The sequence below is a fragment of the Oryzias melastigma genome, linkage group LG10 (assembly GCF_002922805.2).
Source record: "Oryzias melastigma strain HK-1 linkage group LG10, ASM292280v2, whole genome shotgun sequence".
NCBI lineage: Eukaryota > Metazoa > Chordata > Actinopteri > Beloniformes > Adrianichthyidae > Oryzias > Oryzias melastigma.
This window is the reverse complement of record NC_050521.1, coordinates 21558091-21575901: the sequence shown is the minus strand read 5'-3', so window position 1 is coordinate 21575901 and position 17811 is coordinate 21558091. Positions and strand designations below refer to the sequence as shown.

At 38.7% G+C, this 17811-nt stretch overlaps 1 protein-coding gene across 4 annotated transcripts in view; it reads left to right on the top strand.

Annotated features, from left to right (window-relative positions):
* Nucleotides 1-17811, top strand: part of si:ch211-26b3.4 (connector enhancer of kinase suppressor of ras 2) — a 74090-nt gene that overhangs the window by 51319 nt on the left and 4960 nt on the right. For 3 of the 4 annotated variants that reach the window (XR_004948520.1, XM_024283393.2, XM_024283392.2), the window contains 10 exons: nucleotides 4557-4594; nucleotides 4671-4713; nucleotides 5574-5622; nucleotides 6250-6422; nucleotides 7938-8011; nucleotides 8132-8203; nucleotides 13045-13115; nucleotides 13187-13287; nucleotides 14908-15655; nucleotides 17530-17792. Coding sequence is in view for 3 of the 4 variants with exons in the window: in XM_024283393.2 (XP_024139161.1) it covers nucleotides 4557-4594; nucleotides 4671-4713; nucleotides 5574-5622; nucleotides 6250-6422; nucleotides 7938-8011; nucleotides 8132-8203; nucleotides 13045-13115; nucleotides 13187-13287; nucleotides 14908-15655; nucleotides 17530-17792 (1632 nt within the window). In the remaining variant the exon portion in view is untranslated. The remainder of the gene's footprint in view (nucleotides 1-4556; nucleotides 4595-4670; nucleotides 4714-5573; nucleotides 5623-6249; nucleotides 6423-7937; nucleotides 8012-8131; nucleotides 8204-13044; nucleotides 13116-13186; nucleotides 13288-14907; nucleotides 15656-17529; nucleotides 17793-17811) is intronic. The other variant, XM_024283394.2, reaches the window with a different exon arrangement.

Below are 17811 nucleotides of genomic sequence, written 5' to 3'. Positions count from 1 at the left end.
TTAGATTATTTAATCCAAACATGTTTTTTGGCTGAAAAGATATCAATAATATATTCTTAACCCCTTCTTATGTTGATAAGTTCTATTTAATCAAGGACTCCTTCTAGAATTGCATCACCTTGAATGGTAAAAAGCTCAACTCCTATGAAAACTGTGTTTTTAGTGTTTTCAACAGGTTCTTCGGGGATTTTCCTGATGATGGAGGACATATATTAAATCAATTGAGATTAAAAATGCATTTCTGAATATTTCTTTATCAAACAGTTGTGAATCTGGAGCAGATGAGAAAATATTGTTTCAGAAAAAGCTCTTAGTCGGTGCTACAATCGGCTCCACTCTGTATGTCTTCGTTTTCCTCGTCCATTTTTGTTGCACTGATAATGTTATATTGGGGTCATGAGGGGCTGGAAGCTAGCGGTAGAGCGATGGTGGTGGGCCCACTGTGCACCGACCACAATTTCTAATGAACTCTTGCCGCTCTGCAGAAACTATGTCATAGAAAATGACAAGGTTTTGGATTTCGCCCAATCCCAACTAAAAGACCAAAGGGAATACTTTTAAAATAGATGAAAAGATGATAGAAGTGGAACTTTTTTTTAATATTATTGGAATTAAAACTGTCTTTTATTACTTTTAATCTCCGCCTCAGAGAGGCTTTGATTTGTTGTTATTGACAAACTAGTTATTCGTTGCCAACTTTTCTCAAAGTTTTCTGTAGTTTTTAGCCCTGTCTGATTAAAAACCTTTTTTGTAAATCCCCTGGGACCCCAACAGATGGAGGTTACACGCGACGCCAGAGCACTGAGGAGGCTGCAGCCTTGAATTAGTGGAGCTGTTGAGTTTTTCCCTCGTGCAGAACTGAAAAAGCTGATTGAATCTGCTCAAATGAGGGTCTTAGGTTATGGAGTATGTGAGCCGGCTCATCTGCTCCAACATGTCTTTGATGTGATTATACTGAGCTTTGTCCTCCAGGTTCTGTCTCTTTTAATAGCTTAAAATTCAGTCTATGCTTTGTCCTTTCCCCGCTGACCCAAGGTTTGCAAATCACGCCATCGACGTTATGGATAGTTTCTGCCCTCTGCCTAAAATCACAAAACAGAAAAGTGTTTGTGCATGTGCTGCAGATCACGCTGTTCACAGATTCACACTTTGCTAATTGCATGCGAGGGTGCCTGTAAGGTAGAGGAGACAAAGGAGAGAGAGGATCTGTTTTTGTATGACTGCCAGCATCTTGGATGATGACAGGACCAGTGACTTTGAAGCGCCATGTAGCTTTGATATTTTCCCTCGTGCACGCACTAGAAACCAAAACACAAATGCAAAAAAAAAAAAATTTGTATGCAAGGTAGCCATTTCCCAACTCCTGTTAATGCATCCTAATATCCCCATCTCCTCTGTCACGCCTGAGTCCAAACAGGAGTTAAACAAACACACACACTCATTTGCATGCACACACCGAGAGGCGCGTATCCCTGTGAGGAGGTGGATGACTCATCATCTAAACCATTTACAAGCACGACTGACGGACTGCTTAAAACACACAAACACACACAGACACGGTGTGCAGCTTTTCTAACTCTCTGAGCTGTGTGATTCTCATGACAGTGACTCATATCTGATCGGCAGCACATGAAGTGCACCGTTCTTTGCTAACAAGCAGATGCCCATTAAAACAGCCCGCTTCTTTCCTGTTTCCTCCGGATGATTCAGGGAAACTTGAAAATAAAAAAACCCACACAGTTATGTTATAGAATCATGATTTATAGATTTATATTCAGGTGGTGGTTCTCTGAGGCTGATGATCCTTTTTCTTTAAAGACTCACTCCAATAAAATCTCGTTTTTGGTGTTTTTAACGTTCTTGTGGATGATGGAGGACATATATAGAAGAAAATTAAGCTCAAAATTGCATCTTGGATATGTTTTTTACTTAGATTGTTGTGAATCAGAAGCAAATTAAGAAAAAAGAATATATTTGTCATAGAAAATACAATCCGTGTCTGTTTCTCAAGAGAGACATCAGGCAAGTTGGAATTCTTCTCCTACCCCTACATTTAACCCTCCAAACGAACGGGAAGTTATGGAATAATAGTGTCTTCGAATTCGGATGCCACTATCTCCTTAGACGACATAATCAATAATCTCAGAAATACACAACATCGGTTTTATGACATTAAAAAGGTTGGGCAAAAACAAAAACTTACATGTAAATGTAAACTTCTATGCTTCAAAGAACACCCAGGTGAAGAAATGCACTTCTCCTCCCCGGTACTGGCGGAGGGATACAGACCTCAAAAGTTCCTTTGCTCTACCCCTAAAAAAATTAATTCGGACTCCCCTTTTCCTTCAAATACCTCCTCAGTTTGGGGGTTGTGAGAAGTTGAAGCATTAGAGGAAGAATTCGGATTGCCATTGGTTTGATCCAGCATGCTGATGGTAAACTGATTCTCTGTATAACCAAAATTGTTGAATTTTAAACGTTATTAAATATTGTGAATCGCCACAATCGCCTTCAGGGACTGTTCCGCCTGGGGCTTTTGCCCCTGGTAGGGTCTCCAATGACAGAAAGGTCCTTGGTGGTGACCCAGACTAAGCTACATTCTCACTCCTTACTTGTCATAAATGGAGGTGGGGTTTGAGCTCCCTCCGCGCCACTTTTTGATGTTCTGGGTGTCCCCAACTTGTCGTTTTTTGACGTACTGGCTGTTCCCATTAAATCACAGGTCTCCAACCCTCAGGATTCAGTAATGGACGTGGGAACCGTTCCAGGTTGGGGACCCCTTATTAGCGTATTCATTTTTCCCTGTCTGTGGCCCGATACCAAGTGGCCTGGATTTTAATGGGAATACGGTAGTTTGCCCTCTCTCGGTTGGTGGGGAGCTTCAGCCTCAGGTGGAGTAGAGCCACTGCTTCTCCATGTCGAGCGTACCCAGTTAGGGTGGCTTGGGCATCTGGTCTGAATGCCTCCTGGACTCCTCCCTGGGGCGGGGGGTTCTGGGCCTGTCCTACTGGATGGAGGCCCCAGGGAATACCCAGGACATGCCTGAGAATATATCAGGGAATATGGAGAAAGTGGCCGGGGAGAAGGAAGTCTTTGTTTAGACTGCTGCCCCGTGACCCAGTCCTTAATGAGTGGAAGAAGATGGATGGGTAGATGGATGGATGTGGCCCGGTACTAAGTGACCTGGAGGTTGGTGACCCTTCATTTAATGGGAACAGCCAGCATGTCCAGAAACAACTAGTTGGAACGTCAAAAAGTGGCACGGAGGGGGCCCGAACCAAACCTCCATATATGACGAGTTGGCAGTAAGAATGTAGTGGACTAAGAATGGTTCAGAACCTCTTTCTGAGAACAAAAAGCATAGATTCTGTAACAACACCTGGATTGGCATCACAGGGGCCCCACTCTGGAGTCCAGCCAAGGGTTGGGGCTTATAGGCAAGCGCCTAGTGACCAGGGCTCCTCCCACAAGGACACAGGATTACTCATTCTCGTGTGCCCATCACCTGCAGGAGAGCACAGAAGGGGCCGATGCAATGTGGTTTGGTTGGTAGTCGAAGGCAGGTGCCCAAACCGCGGTCATGGAGCTTGGCTTTGGAGACATTTTTTCCTTTTTTCAATCTACTCCTTAATAAAAGCCAGCGCGTCTTTGTTTTCTTCGTCCGAGCTGTTTCAAAGCTGTACGTCTGGATAGCTTCATTTTTGTTGCACCGATAATGTTTGGTTGGGAATGTGAGGGGCTATAAAGTAGCGGGAGAGCATGTAAACAAAGAGCTCTCAGCAACAGGAAGGGAACTCCAACAGCAACACAACTCAGAGGGAAATTTTTACTAAACTCCTGCCGCTCAGCAGAAAGTATGTCCTCGTAAACAACACATGTTTTAGTATTTTGGCTAAAAACATAGTGACCACTAAGAACACTTTCACAATAGATCAAAAGATGATCGGAGTGAGACTCTGAGATGTGCAGTCCCATTGAAATAGATACATGTATTGTTTATATATTTTCTGGAGGGAAAATATAACCCCATTTTTAAACAGAAGACTATCAAAAATCTGAGTGGTGAGAGCGGAGAAAAGTACTTCAGGGGGCCACTAATCAGTAGCGGTAGTTAGCAATTCTTTTCGCACTACATCCAAGTAAATTATAGTCATCAACAAATCAAGCCTGTAATCAGCCCCAAAAAGTCCTGTAGTGATGAAGCTGTTTTCTTTTTTGGGGTTCGAGTTGTTCAAAGCAACAATTAGCAAATAACTCACACTTTGCATTTAACTAAATTGGAATAAGGACCTTATTTTTTTTTATTTGAACTCTTTAAATGTGCATTTGTTTTAGAGGTTGGGCCACAGAAACTAAATATGTGTCAACTGTCTTTGATTCCCTTAAATTGAGTGTTTTTAAATCTAATTAAGTTCTTAGCATTTAGAATGTATCTCTATCAGGAAAGATTGTGGATAATTGTTGTATTAATTTGAAAAATTTGTGACGAAAACTATTTTTACAAAAGTGGCATTATTTAGTATGTTGTGAATTGTTTTTTCTGTTCTCGTCATCAGCGAGGGGCGGACACATTGCGAGCCGACACAACAGACCGGTACGTTAGTGATTTTTAACATGATTTCCTGTGGTTAAAGGAGTTGTACTAAATGTGTTTGTATTTAACTTTTCAGATACTCGGGTTCAGGAAGCTCAGGGGGTGCATCCATGAGAAAGGTAACAAAAAAAAGCAATAGGTCACTATTCTGCAAGTGAATAAGTACACGCTGTAGTAATTAACTAATTGGTTTTATTAAAATAGTTATATTAAGATCTCATTTAGGGGTACAAGCATCTTCCACGTATTCCACTGTAAATAACAGACAGTCAGCCGGAGATTACTTCAATTCAGGACTGTGATAATCAAATAAAAGACAACAGGCAAATGTGACAAATTACTTTTCCATATTTAGACGAGTGTGACACAGACGCTGGCTTAGTCATTCGCCCCAACCTTCCTCTGAAGCGGTGCGTTGTAGCTCGCAGTGACTCAGCTCAGTCGACTGTAAGCAGACACCGAAATGGAGAAACAAACAGGCTCCCGTAGCTGCAATCTTTGGGCGTTTTTTCTTCTGTTACTGATTCTAAAATACTTTTTCTGTATTGAAAAGTGACACATTTAGCTGAAACAGAAAGAATTTCATCCAGATTGGTCGAATGCTACAAAACTTGATCTAACATGAAGCAAAATTTGACTTTTTTTTATTATTTAAGGTATTTGTTACATTTTTTAATAAAATATGTTACACCATCTTATCATTTAGCAGATTATATAAAGTAACTTTTTTTTAAATCAACATCTATGTTATTAGTTAAACATTAAAATTACTAAAAGTAACTAAATCATCTACTTCCTGGTGATGATTCATTTTTAGAGGAAACATAAATGTTTTATTCAGCTTTAGAATTTAAAATCATGCAGAGGTCCATAAAATCGTTTTTTAAACAGACTTTTTAAGAAACAATTAAAACAATAAAATGATTTCAAATATTTCCAGTTTCATAATAACTGTTATTTTTTTTTATTTCCTGTTTAGTCTTTCCATTACACATCTTTAAGAACAAAAACCAAAAGGAGAAGTAAAGGTAAGCTCTCGATTTCCATTTCTCTTGAAATGTTTTTTTTTTATTTTTTAAATGTTTGTTTTATTTATTTATCGTTTCATTTTTATTCATGAATATAAGCTGGCAGAACCCCTTTTAACGTTTGCAACATGAAACCTCTAAAGTTGACTAAATGTCTCAAATATAATATGATTTACTGAATTTATGGACATTTATCCCCACTGCACCCTCCAGCGGGATATTTTCAGCTTCTTTAAAGTCTAAAGTTAGACTGAACTGTTTCACACATGTATTTGTTTCTATTTTAGTTGATGTTTGTGCTGTTATATTTAAAATTTTGTTGGATTTTAGGAGAAGATTGTAGTCCGATAATGTCACGTTAGTCTTGAAAATTCTTTGGTAACTAGGTCCAGTAGTAACAACAAGCCCAAACCATTATTCTGTCACCACTGTGCTTGTATCAGACTTTGAATTAATTGTCCAAATAAGAAATCTATCCAAAAGGATTCAGGTTTGTTTTAAATAATAAAAAAAAAGTTTTTGTCTTGTATCTTTTTAACAATAAATATATAGTTTTGATGAAAATGAACTTCTAAAATGAGTTTAGTCTAATGAATGCTGGTTGCTGATGGCTGCTGCCCCCTGCAGGCTCCCTCACTAGTGCCAGTCGACGGAGAATCTCCTGTAAGGACCTCGGCCACGGCGACTGTGAAGGCTGGCTGTGGAAGAAAAAGGACGCAAAAGGATATTTCACCCAAAAATGGAGGAAGTATTGGTTTGTCCTCAAGGAGTCTTGCCTTTACTGGTACACCAACCAAAATGTAAGAAAAACTTAATTTGTCTTGTTTTCCTAATACCATCCATGAGTGTTATTGAATTCATCACAACAAAGAGAAATTTACTAGTCATGGCAGTTTAAAGGAAAAATAAATAATAATCACAGATATATCGAGGGGGCCAAACTAAAACAAAAATAAGGAAATACACAATTCAATAAATAAATGATGACCTAATCATGCAAAGGAGTATATTCGTATATATGCTCACAAGAGGAGTATATATTATAACCAGTAAAAAAAAAAAAAAAATGAAGAAAATCCAGCAAATATATACAAGAAATTCCTCATAAAACTTTACAAGTTATTTAATTTAAAAACTGCAGAGTACAAATTTACTTTGTCATTTTTCTATTATTAAATATTTTCTACTATTTAAACACGTTTTCAAGCTTATTTTTGTGAAATAAAAATCCCCAACATTTTTAAATGAAGAAAAAAAATCAAATATGATATTTTAAAGACATTATCAAAGAAATATTTTATTTTTTTTATGCTGTTAAAATTGTAAAAATTAGAAAAACGTTGAATTTGGGACATACTTTTATTTTTTTGTTAAAATTTTTATAAATTTGGAAACTTTTCAACATGAAAAGTCTACATGAACTCCAGTCAGCCTTAATGTATAAATATATTGAAAGAAATAAGCAATTTCTAAAAAGAAATACATAGAAATATTATGAACATAGAAAAGTTTTGCATCAGATACAGAGGGAGGTTATACAAATATACTCCTCCTGTGTCCCAAGATTCATAGCCCCCTATTGTAGTAGTAAAGTTTGTCAAACATGACAGGACAAGTTAAAGTAAAAAGTGATGCATTCTGTTGCTTTTACTGCTTTGAAATTTTATTCATATAATCTTGATGTTTTTTTTCTAACTTGGACAAATTACAACCAAAGTAATCTAATCAAAGATTACAAATTTACCATAATTTGTCCAGTAAAACCCTAAAAAGATGTCCCTAAGCATTGACAATGTTAAGCATTTCAGAGGGAAATTAAAAACTGAATAAAGATCTAATTTATTTTAAAAAATAACAATATTAACTGATTTGTTTTTGCCATTTATGAGATAATTCCTGGGAAAAAAAGAACCAATGCTGGAGGTATTGATAAGGAAGCATTTTTGCTAAAATAAAATAAAGTACATCTTAATAGCTGTAGGGCTGGGTATACAATATGTTAAGAGAGCTAATACATGTAAGTGAATTAAAAATTATTTTAAGAATGAATTAACCTGCTAAACGCTGCTAAAGAAAAACTATATATATATTTTTTAAATGGCACTTACATGTTGGTAATTATCAAGTATGCTGTCTGCCTTGTAGAGCTGAGTGATGCACGGTCTTGACTCAAGCCAATCTAAATAACATATGCTGTTTTCATATGCTTGACTAGAGTATTACTATCTTGAGTAAAATCTGCACACCAGCACACATGACATTTCGTTCTCCGTGTTGACGATGCGCCGCCACTCTCCATCTGTCTCCGCCTGCAGGATGAGAAGGCCGAGGGCTTCATCAGCCTCCCCGAGTTTAGAATAGACCGAGCCATCGAGTGCAGACGGAAATTGTGAGTGTCCCTCAGATGTCGCCTGAATCACTAATCAATCACATTTGGTGTCGCCCACGCCATGCGGAAGGCACAAAGCTCCAAACACTAATCAGCTCTCTCCCCTCTGACTGACTGCAGCGCTTTCAAAGCCTGTCACCCCAAAATCAAGAGCTTCTTCTTCGCCACCGACTGCCTGGAGGAAATGAACAGGTGAGGCTTTCCGTGACGGGCGCCGACGTCACCCGCTCTCATGAATATTTTACCTGATTAAAAACAAGTTTACATAAGGGGCAACCTACCAGCACAACATAAATAAAGCACGAGGCCGTGTTTTTCAGCTGCCGCTGTCACGTGTGCGCATGTGTGAGAGGGAGATCATAATGATATTTGCAGGAGTGCTGTCTGATGAGCTCTAATTATCCACACCTCTCCTCGGTGACATGGGAAGATAATTGGGGGAGAGTAATTAACCACCCGGATTTGAGTTTTGGACCAGATTTGATGACTCGCATGTGTAAATGCTGCACGCGTTCTCTGCCCCCTGTGTTATGTGTGAAATGAGGAAGTAGCTCCATGAATGGTTTTTGAAGCTCTTATTGTAAAACTAAAATTAGACCTCTTATACCCACCCTAACAAAAATAATGTTTCTTGTGGGATTTTTCTCACGATGGAGGACATGAAGAAAATGAAAATATTTATTTTTTTCTGCCGTATTATTCATAATTATGGTAAAAGTTACGGTTTAAAAGTTTAAAAAGATTGTCATTCTGCTATCTTTTTTGACTATGTTGGCGCTTACTCCGATTTTTAGGCTAATTTGGAGTTTAGCTAATATTTTAGCGACATGCTAGCTGTTTTGGCTAAATTAATTTTTTATTTTTTTATTTTTTTTGGTTTTTAGCGTATTTTGGAGTTCAGCCAATATTTTAGCTAGATGCTAGCTGTTTTGGCTAATTTATTTATTTTTCGTTTTTAGCGTATTTTAGAGCTCAGACAATATTTCAGCTACATGCTAGCTGTTTTGGCTAATTTAGGCTTTTTCTCAGTTTTTTTTTTGGCTATTTTTAGCTAATATTTCAGCTACATGTTAACTGTTTTGGCTAATTAAATTTTTTTTTTTTCGTTTTTAGCGTATTTTGAAGTTTAGCTAATATTTCAGCTACATGCTAGCTGTTTCGGCTAACCTTCGTTATTTTTTTTTTGTTTGTTTTTTAAGGTAATTTAGCATTCATCTAATATATTAGCTTTCTATCGGCTTTCAGCTATCAATTTCAGCATCTTCAGCGGTCAAATTCAGCTTATAGCATTCACACTATTATAGTAGGTAATGCTATATATCTAGTTTGTAATTATGTTAAAAAGTTACGGTTTTAAAATTTTAAAAATGTATTTTTAGAGTGTTAAATAAATGTTTATCCTGTTCAGCCTGGAACCTAAGGTGAGTTTTGGATTTTGTGTGATTGAGTTTGACGCCCCCGTTCTAGTTGTTGAATAGAAGCTCCTATCAGCTCCCGCTCCACTCAATTGCATCCCTTGTAGACAAATAGATCCGTGTACATCTTCCTTTTTGTCATACAAGCTGGATTCTGGATCACAACTGTACAGCTGCACAGCTCCAAATTTGCTCACCATTTTTTTTTAACATCACTTATTAGTTTTCTTTTCTATTTTCTGATACAAAAACAACACTTAAACAGTCTGACATAACACAAACGCCCCCAAAAAATTAACAAAAAAGGAGAAAAATCCATTCAGAATTGGGTCTTTTAAGCTACAGAAGTTTAGAAGGTCGCTCTCTCCACAAAACACGGATATAGGAGCAGGGCTGGCCCTGGGCATAGGCGACATAGGAGGCCGTCTAGGATGCCATCAGCTGGAGAGGGGACCAAATTTCAATATACATATATTTTCTTATTTTTGTATTACAGTTTAACACACCACTCATTTTGTGATTTTTTTATGTGATAAAAACCATGAATAGATTAAATAAATGTAACTCTTGAGAATCAAAATTAAATAAATACTTAATTTTTAAATACTTAAATACTTTTTTTCACGTTTCGCCTAGGGCACCATGCAGCCTAGTCCCCTGTATAAAATACAATACACACCATACCTTCTGAAATATTTTCATTTTATTGTTAATTTTATATATAAATTGCTCACAATTTGATATTTTTGTAATTACTCCCAACCTTTTAGTTTTCCAGTGTCTAAGTATGACTCTGCACACTGTCTCACACTTTTTGTTGCATTGGTTGGAGCTATAAGCTAGCAAGAAAGTGCCTAAACAGAGAGGGGAATGGGGGGCGGGGTTGCTGTCCTGCCCACAACTCATGGGGGAAATTTTAAATAAGATGCTGCAGGTCTGCAGAAACTTTGTCCCAGAAAACAGGAAAAGTTTTTTGGATTTTGGCTAAAAGCGCCATAATCATAATTTGAAGACCACTTGTCTTAAAATCTTTGAAAAAGATTAAATGACATGCTACACAATCAGAATAATGAAGACATGAAGCTTTTAAGTCCAGACGTCAAAACTCAACTTCAAGACAAACTAGAATGAAGCCAAAGGAAATCTAGCGTTTCATCGAAACTAATTTTTAATTTAGAAAAAAAGTTCAAATTAGAGATTATTTCTACTTTCTGTAAAGTCTGACAGTTGTCACCCTTGACAATTTTTACCTTGTCCGCTTAAACCTTCGTTTCTTACTACGGAAACCCACGAGAGTCACAAAGTCCTACTTTATGTTTAGAATGATACACTTTACACTTTTAGTTACACTCTCTAATGACACATTTTTTTCATAATTATGGGATGTATTCCAACAAATCAATTCTTTCTGCTTGCATAAAACAGAGGCTTGTGAAGGGGCTCCTTCTATTTAATGAGTGTGTTCACAGCTGACATGTATGGTCACATGCTTTAGAAAAGCTGTGCATTTAAGAATAGAGACGGTATTGCTTGTGTCAGTGTAGTAGAGCATCAACCCTGGAAGGTGTGGGTCAATCTTCACACCCACTGCCAGTTTAAAGTTTCTTCCTCACATTCTGAGTTCCAGAGAACAGTCACCTTACAAATGTGATGTCAACGTTTTTTTCTGATTCATATTTAATCACAAAATTTCACTACATGATGACTTTCCCATTTTCCCATGTGCAGACAGGTCCTCTATTCTTAGTTGTGACCTTATTATCAGGTGTCTGTGGGGGGAATCGGGACAAGCTGGGATCTGCTGTGACAGACTGAAGGAAAGGTGGCCGTGGAGCAGAAAATGAAAGTTATAGCTGATCAGACAGAGTGTGAACAAAGACGCTGTCAGTTCTCTTTCTCAGCCTAAAAGCTCAGGTCTCCAGCAGGATGAGTCCGTTAGGCAGATATCAACTGCTAAAATACACCATGTTAATTATTAAAGCATGTTTTTATTCATTCATCCTTTAAAGCACTTTTCACTTTTATTCTGAAACTTTCTTTTTCAGTTTAGATTGAAATGCTCTATTTATAAAGTGGAAGAAAAGTGAGAATCGCTTCTAGACTACAGTACCCATAATGCTTCAACAATCGAATGCAATTGGGGTTGTTTGAAAGTGCTTAAAAAAAACACAAGTTAAAGGAAAACTATCATTATAAGATTTACTTGCAAAAAATAGAGAAATCCCACATGTATATAAGACGCACAAATGCTAAAGAAATAGAAAAAAAAAAGTTGCCACATGGACTAGAAATGGTCTAGAAATGGGAATATGTGCATCAAAGAACAAGATAGGTGTCAGGTCTAAAGGAGCTGAAAAAGTTCAACAAACTGTAAAAAGTGCACGAATAACAACAATAAATAAAGCTTTTAGATATATAGATAATTGAATTATTTGCTCTAGAGCAAATAATTCAAAGCGTTGCTCTAGAGCAAATCCTTTGCAACTTTCAACACTTGAAGAGCCGTTCAGGTTGATTTCTCACCGACCACGACCCAGTAGGAGTCTTTTTATGACTTTTTATTTCGATTGTTGCTAATCTGATAAATGTAAATGAACTTATTTTTTTGACATTAATAAAGCATAAAGAGAAAATAGAAAAATATATATTTTAAAATATATATATAAATATGAAAACGTTTTGACATGGTTTCCTTTCAAAATAAAAGACACACCGTGCTGTGTAGAATTGTTTCAATGCAACAACGAATGTAGTAGTGGATAGTCAGTAATTAAAAGAACTGTTATTTTACTGCTGTTGCCATACATTTATGAACATGTCTTAGTAAAAAAATAAACTAGAGCTAATTAGGTGACCCTACCTGTATTCGTAAACCAAAATATGCCTAAAATCCTTTAATTTTTCTCAAAAATGTAGAGGTTTTTTTAGGAACCTGACCTGTTAAATGCAGTATATGTCATAGGTATAGATGTCAAAACTCAATAAAAACTTGAGAAGAAAAAAAAAATTGAGTGTTCCTTGGAACACTTTTTTTTTTACTAAAAAAGTAAAATGTTTTAGTACAACTTAGGTAAGTTACAGAGCTAAATTGCTTAATAGATTGTTGAAGAGTTTTGGGTTACGCAGTCAGGAGCTTCACAGAGAGATTTGTACTGTGCTATATGAATGGGGTGAATAAAGTTTGATCTATCTTTTTGAGACAAATTCCGTTTAAATTCAAAAATATGTTAATTTTTGAAATTAAAAGCTGTTTATTTTCCTTTCACCGGAGAACCACAATGGATAGATAGAAGAGCTTCACATTGCAGACCTGCACTAGAGTTAATGAAAGATGCTAGTTTTATATGGAAATAAAAATTACACAAAACAATTTGTGTCAAATAACTGATAAACTCTTATTTTTTGAAATAAATTACATTTTTCTTTAATCCCAGAGAGCCACAATCGAAGGATAAAAGCACAGCATTTGGCCTCAGGTTGCAAACCACAGTACTAGATTATTTTAATGGGAACAAATCTTACTTTTTGATAAATAACCAATAGATCACATTTGATAATTGTGTGTCTGACAGTAAAGAATTGATTCAAAAAGGTAAAGACATCGGCCTGTTTCTGCAGGTGGATGAACCGACTGGGACTAGCCGCCATCGGGTACACCCCAGATGACAAAGTGCCACGCCCCGATGAAGGTGAGATATTCCTAGAATATCTTATTTTGAAAAATGTTCCTGTAAATTCCAATATTTGTGTTTCATATCAGACTACTGGAGTGAGAGCGATCAAGACGAGGTTGACGGTTCCATGACGCTCAAACAGGAGGGTCCTTCCTCCCTGTGTGACACCTATCACCGCACGCCATCAGTGAGTAACACCGACCCGTTCGAGCGGCGTTTCATCCCAACAGAATAATTTACTCCTGAAAGCCCCACACCTTTTCAGCACAGCTAAAAGCATTAATAATGTATGGATCAAAGATCAGGGCCGCGCAGTGGTCGGCACTGTCGCCTCACAGCGAGAAGGTTGGAATCCCGGCGGGGTCCTTGAATTGGTTTATTTCAAACAAACTAAAAGATAAAAGAAGACAAACAAAGGAGAGTTATATCTATACATAGAAATACATCAAACTTTATTTGATACACATGTAACTCAAAGTGTTTACGCAGTAAAAGCAGTTTTCAATTTAAAAAGCAAAAAGATTTTGAGACAAAAATATATAAATGTGGATGATTTATTATGGCTTGATTGGAAAACAAATATTAAAATTTAAAGAAGATACATATCCACATGTATATGGTATACATACATGTCAATGATGCCATGTTAATTACTATTAGTCATAAGTAGATATATTTGTACCTATAATACAGGACACATCGAATCAAACGTGAAAATTGACAAAAAGAGTCTAATTATTTGCTGTGACACAATGGAGTATTCGGGACAACAACAAAAAATGTTTTTCCTTGTAAATTTACAAAATGTAAGTCATAATTTAAAAAAAATGTTTGTTTGAAGGAAATTTCTATAATCACACCCCTTATATTTATTTATTTATTTATGGAGTGAGTGACATATTCGCCCATTTTTAGGCAACACTAAAATTCCAGATTCTTAATGTAAATATAACAAATAAATGTAATAAAACAGAGAGGTGCATAATTCCGTATTTTCTCAAAACCTTTGATACATGTTGAAAGACAAATCTCCAAAAGTGCAGGAGTCAGTGGTGAGAAAGTCGAGACAAAATGTGCCAAAAAAAGCGTTAAAACACGAGAAAATATAGCTATTTTATTCATCATTTTTACCTACTTATTATAATCTGGTTTGTATCTTCTAATTAGTGTCTTTTATACTTTACCAGTCCAAGTGATCATTTATCAAATCCGTAAAAATATAGAATAAAAAGGATGAAGAGCTTATACTTTATGTTAAAAGACATCATGTTATTTCATGTCAGAGTATCGCTTATTATTGTCGTCAGAGAAGATTATTTCAATGTTCCATGAGTGCCCAGTCCAGAAACATGGCTTTTTGGGGACTTTAAAATACTCCTTTGGGGGTGAGTGTGTCTGCAATGGAGTGGCAGCCTGTCTAGTGAACCCCGCTTTTGTCCTGGAGTGGGTGGGATAGCCTCCCCCAAAATCCTGCATGTGAAAAAGCAGGAAGAGAAGATGGATCTCTTGATTTTATTCATTGAGGTTTCTTTACTCTGTCTGAACTCTAGGTGGCAACAAATACACACTTTGAAGTTCAAAAATGATCAGATGTAACCATGGTTACCTGAACTAAACCATACTACAATCATTCTTACAGTTATGTCTCAGCCATTTCATTGCTTTTCGCTCTCATTTTTTACTCTTTACATCTTCCTTTCCTTTCTTTTTATCTCTCCATCCTTGCACTCCTCCTTTTTGCTTGCAAACACTTGTATTGGTCTGTCTCCTCCTGGCATCCTCCTGTCACCCCACTCCTCCCTCTCAGATAAGCCTTCTCCACAGCTATGATCAGCTTCCCCGCTCCGTCAGTTCCATGAGCCTCATGCGCTCCACTCCATCCCCACTTCCTCCACCAAAGAGTGCCTCCACCTCCCCTATTCCTCCACAGATGGTCTCTTCCACCTCCCCTCTCCCTTCTCAGGTCAACTCATCCAGCCCCTTCCCAGAGCCCAAGCACGGTCGCCACTTCTCCAGCGAGTCCACGCACTCCCACTCCTCAGCAGAGGACCAGCGTGGGGACGGCATGGGCATGGGGACGGGCACGGGCAGCACCAGCACCCACTCATCGGGGTGCCGCTCCTCCCACCGAGAGCGCCGCTCCTGGCAAGACCTCATCGAGACGCCGCTGACCAGCGCGGGGCTGCACTTCCTGCAGACGGCGCCGGGCGAGAGCGACTACGGCGGCATCATGGGGGGCATGGGCGGAGAGATGGGGTTTTACGGAGGACTCGGGAGGCAAGGAATGTCCCCGGAGAGGCGCAGGCAGGCCACGCTGCCCGTACGGAGACACCACGCAGCCGAGAGGGACCGGGAGCGGGACGGGCCCTTCCCTCTGGAGCGGGGCCCCTATGCACACAGCCACACACACCGACGCTCCCACAAGCAGCGGAGCCAGAGTCTTCCCCGGAACAGAGACCCTATGCCAGGAAAACTGCTCCACAATGCAATTCACATGGAAGACAGGAGTGAGGATGAGGAGGAGGAGGCGGCAGACATGCTAGAGGGTCAGGATGGTAAGAAAACACTCAAAACTTGAGGTACTTATATAATTAGTTTGATTCAGGATGCCCTGTGACAGACTGGCGACCTGTCCAGGGTGTACCCCGCCTTCGCCCATCAGCAGCCGGGATAGGCTCCGGCACCCCCGCGACCCCGAAAGGGAAGAAGCGGTTAAGAAGATGGATGGATGGATGGATGATTCAGGATGAGCGAAAATATCACACAGCAGGAGATAATGCGAAGCTGGAAGAAAAGCCAAATATTCTTTCAAAGCAAAGTAATAAAAACAACTTACATAACAGGGTGTTTAAGTAGCCAGTTTGGCACAACCTAAAATTATAAAACTAACTTTTACTTTCCAGTTATTCAACCAAAAGGACCTTTAGAAGGAAGTCTGTGAGCCTAAAGAGAAGATGCCAGAAAGACCAGCATCCATGCAGATCAGAGGAAACAGAATGTGTTTTATCGCCACTCAAAGGATGCTGCTCCCAAAATGAGTTCATCCTCCTGTTTATATAACATTATTTTTTAAGCTCTTGATGAATCATTTACTGAACACCTCATTTGTGTGTAGCTAATTAATTTAAGAAGAAAAAAGTGTTGTTAAGGCACACAAGAAAACTTTTGTTATTGAATTTTTTAAATATTTGCAGACTTGTTGAGTTTTGCAAGCCATATGTCTTGCCATCATATTATGCAACAAAAATAGACTAAATTTTATTTAAGGAGTCTGATTTACTGATGTCTTGACATTCATTTGGTGACATTTGTAAAAGTGGCTGCTGTACTCTTTGGACGGAGTAGCACCACGTGTTTTTTAGGGATTGAGAACTGTTTTCTTGGGTTTTTTGCTTTAAAAAAAGCAAAGAATAATTTTATCAGGTGAATATTTTATCCTTTTTTTTGGTTTGCACTACTTAAAAACAGAAATCCCTTGCTATAACCTATATCCATTTTATAATACTGGATTGATATTTTTATGAAGGTTATTTAGAGTTCAAACACGAGAAAACAAATGACCCCCTTTGCACAAAAAAGAGATGGGTACTTTAACTATGTAGGGTCCCCAGTACCGGTCCCTAGCCCGGATGAAATATAAGGTTGTGTCCAATGCATTATCGCTCCCAACGTCATATAAAGTTCTGGTTCCCTCCCCATCACTTTTTGACGTTTTGGATCTCTCCAAATTTTGCGACACATTTTCTTCCCCAAGTCGTCACATATTGACTTATGGTTAAGGACCTGTCAGCGTCAAAAATTGACGTTTTGGATGTCCTTAACTCATCGTTTTTTGACATTCCGGTTGCTCCTATTAAATCATGGCTCCCCGACCCCCAAGTTTCAAACCGGTACCGGGACTGGTACCCTAACCCTACCCTAACCCAGTTTTGGAAGCGGATTACCGGATGTGGACTGGAATGGTACAGCAAACCAGTACTGGAACCATGCGTACCAGACAGTGCCAGAACCGTGTGTCTAGTGCTGTGTGGATCTGCCACTGGAGATGGTACCGGGTTAGAGTACTGTTACTGGCCGTATACCAAGGACCAGTCCGTGTCCTTTCCGACAAAACACCCGGACATGTGATTTAGTTGGAACTGCTAAACAACAAGCTGGAAAAACCCAAAATGTGAAAAAGTGACATGAAGGGGTCCCTAACCTTGCGTCAATATGGGATAACTTGGGAATTAGAATACATTGTTTTTGACATGCTGGCTGTTCCCTTTAAATCAGGGGTCCCCAGCCTCTGGGCCGTGAACGGACTGAGTTTCTGTGCATGGAAAAACTTTACTTCAAAAAGTAAAAGCTTTCAGTTAAACATTTTAAAAGTTTCAAGAATACACAAAGTCTTCTTTCAATATCATTGTTTGACCTCTGACTATTTCAGACTTGCAGGAGTTGAGAGTGGACAGCAGAGAGAGGAGGGTGTCTGAAGGAAGGGAACGGCGAGTGTCAGAGGGCAGAGAGCCCGAAGGGCTGGATGGACTAGAACAGCTTTATCGAGCTCTAGAGCAAGCCAACGTGACGGCCCTGGGCGACCCCAAACCCTGCAGCAGACAGGAGCTTCGGCGCTGTTTTACCCAGAGAGCCAGAGACCCTCTGCTCAATGACCGGCTCCACCGGATCCGAGCCCTCCGCAGCACCTTGAAGGTAGCTTCAGTCGCAGGAG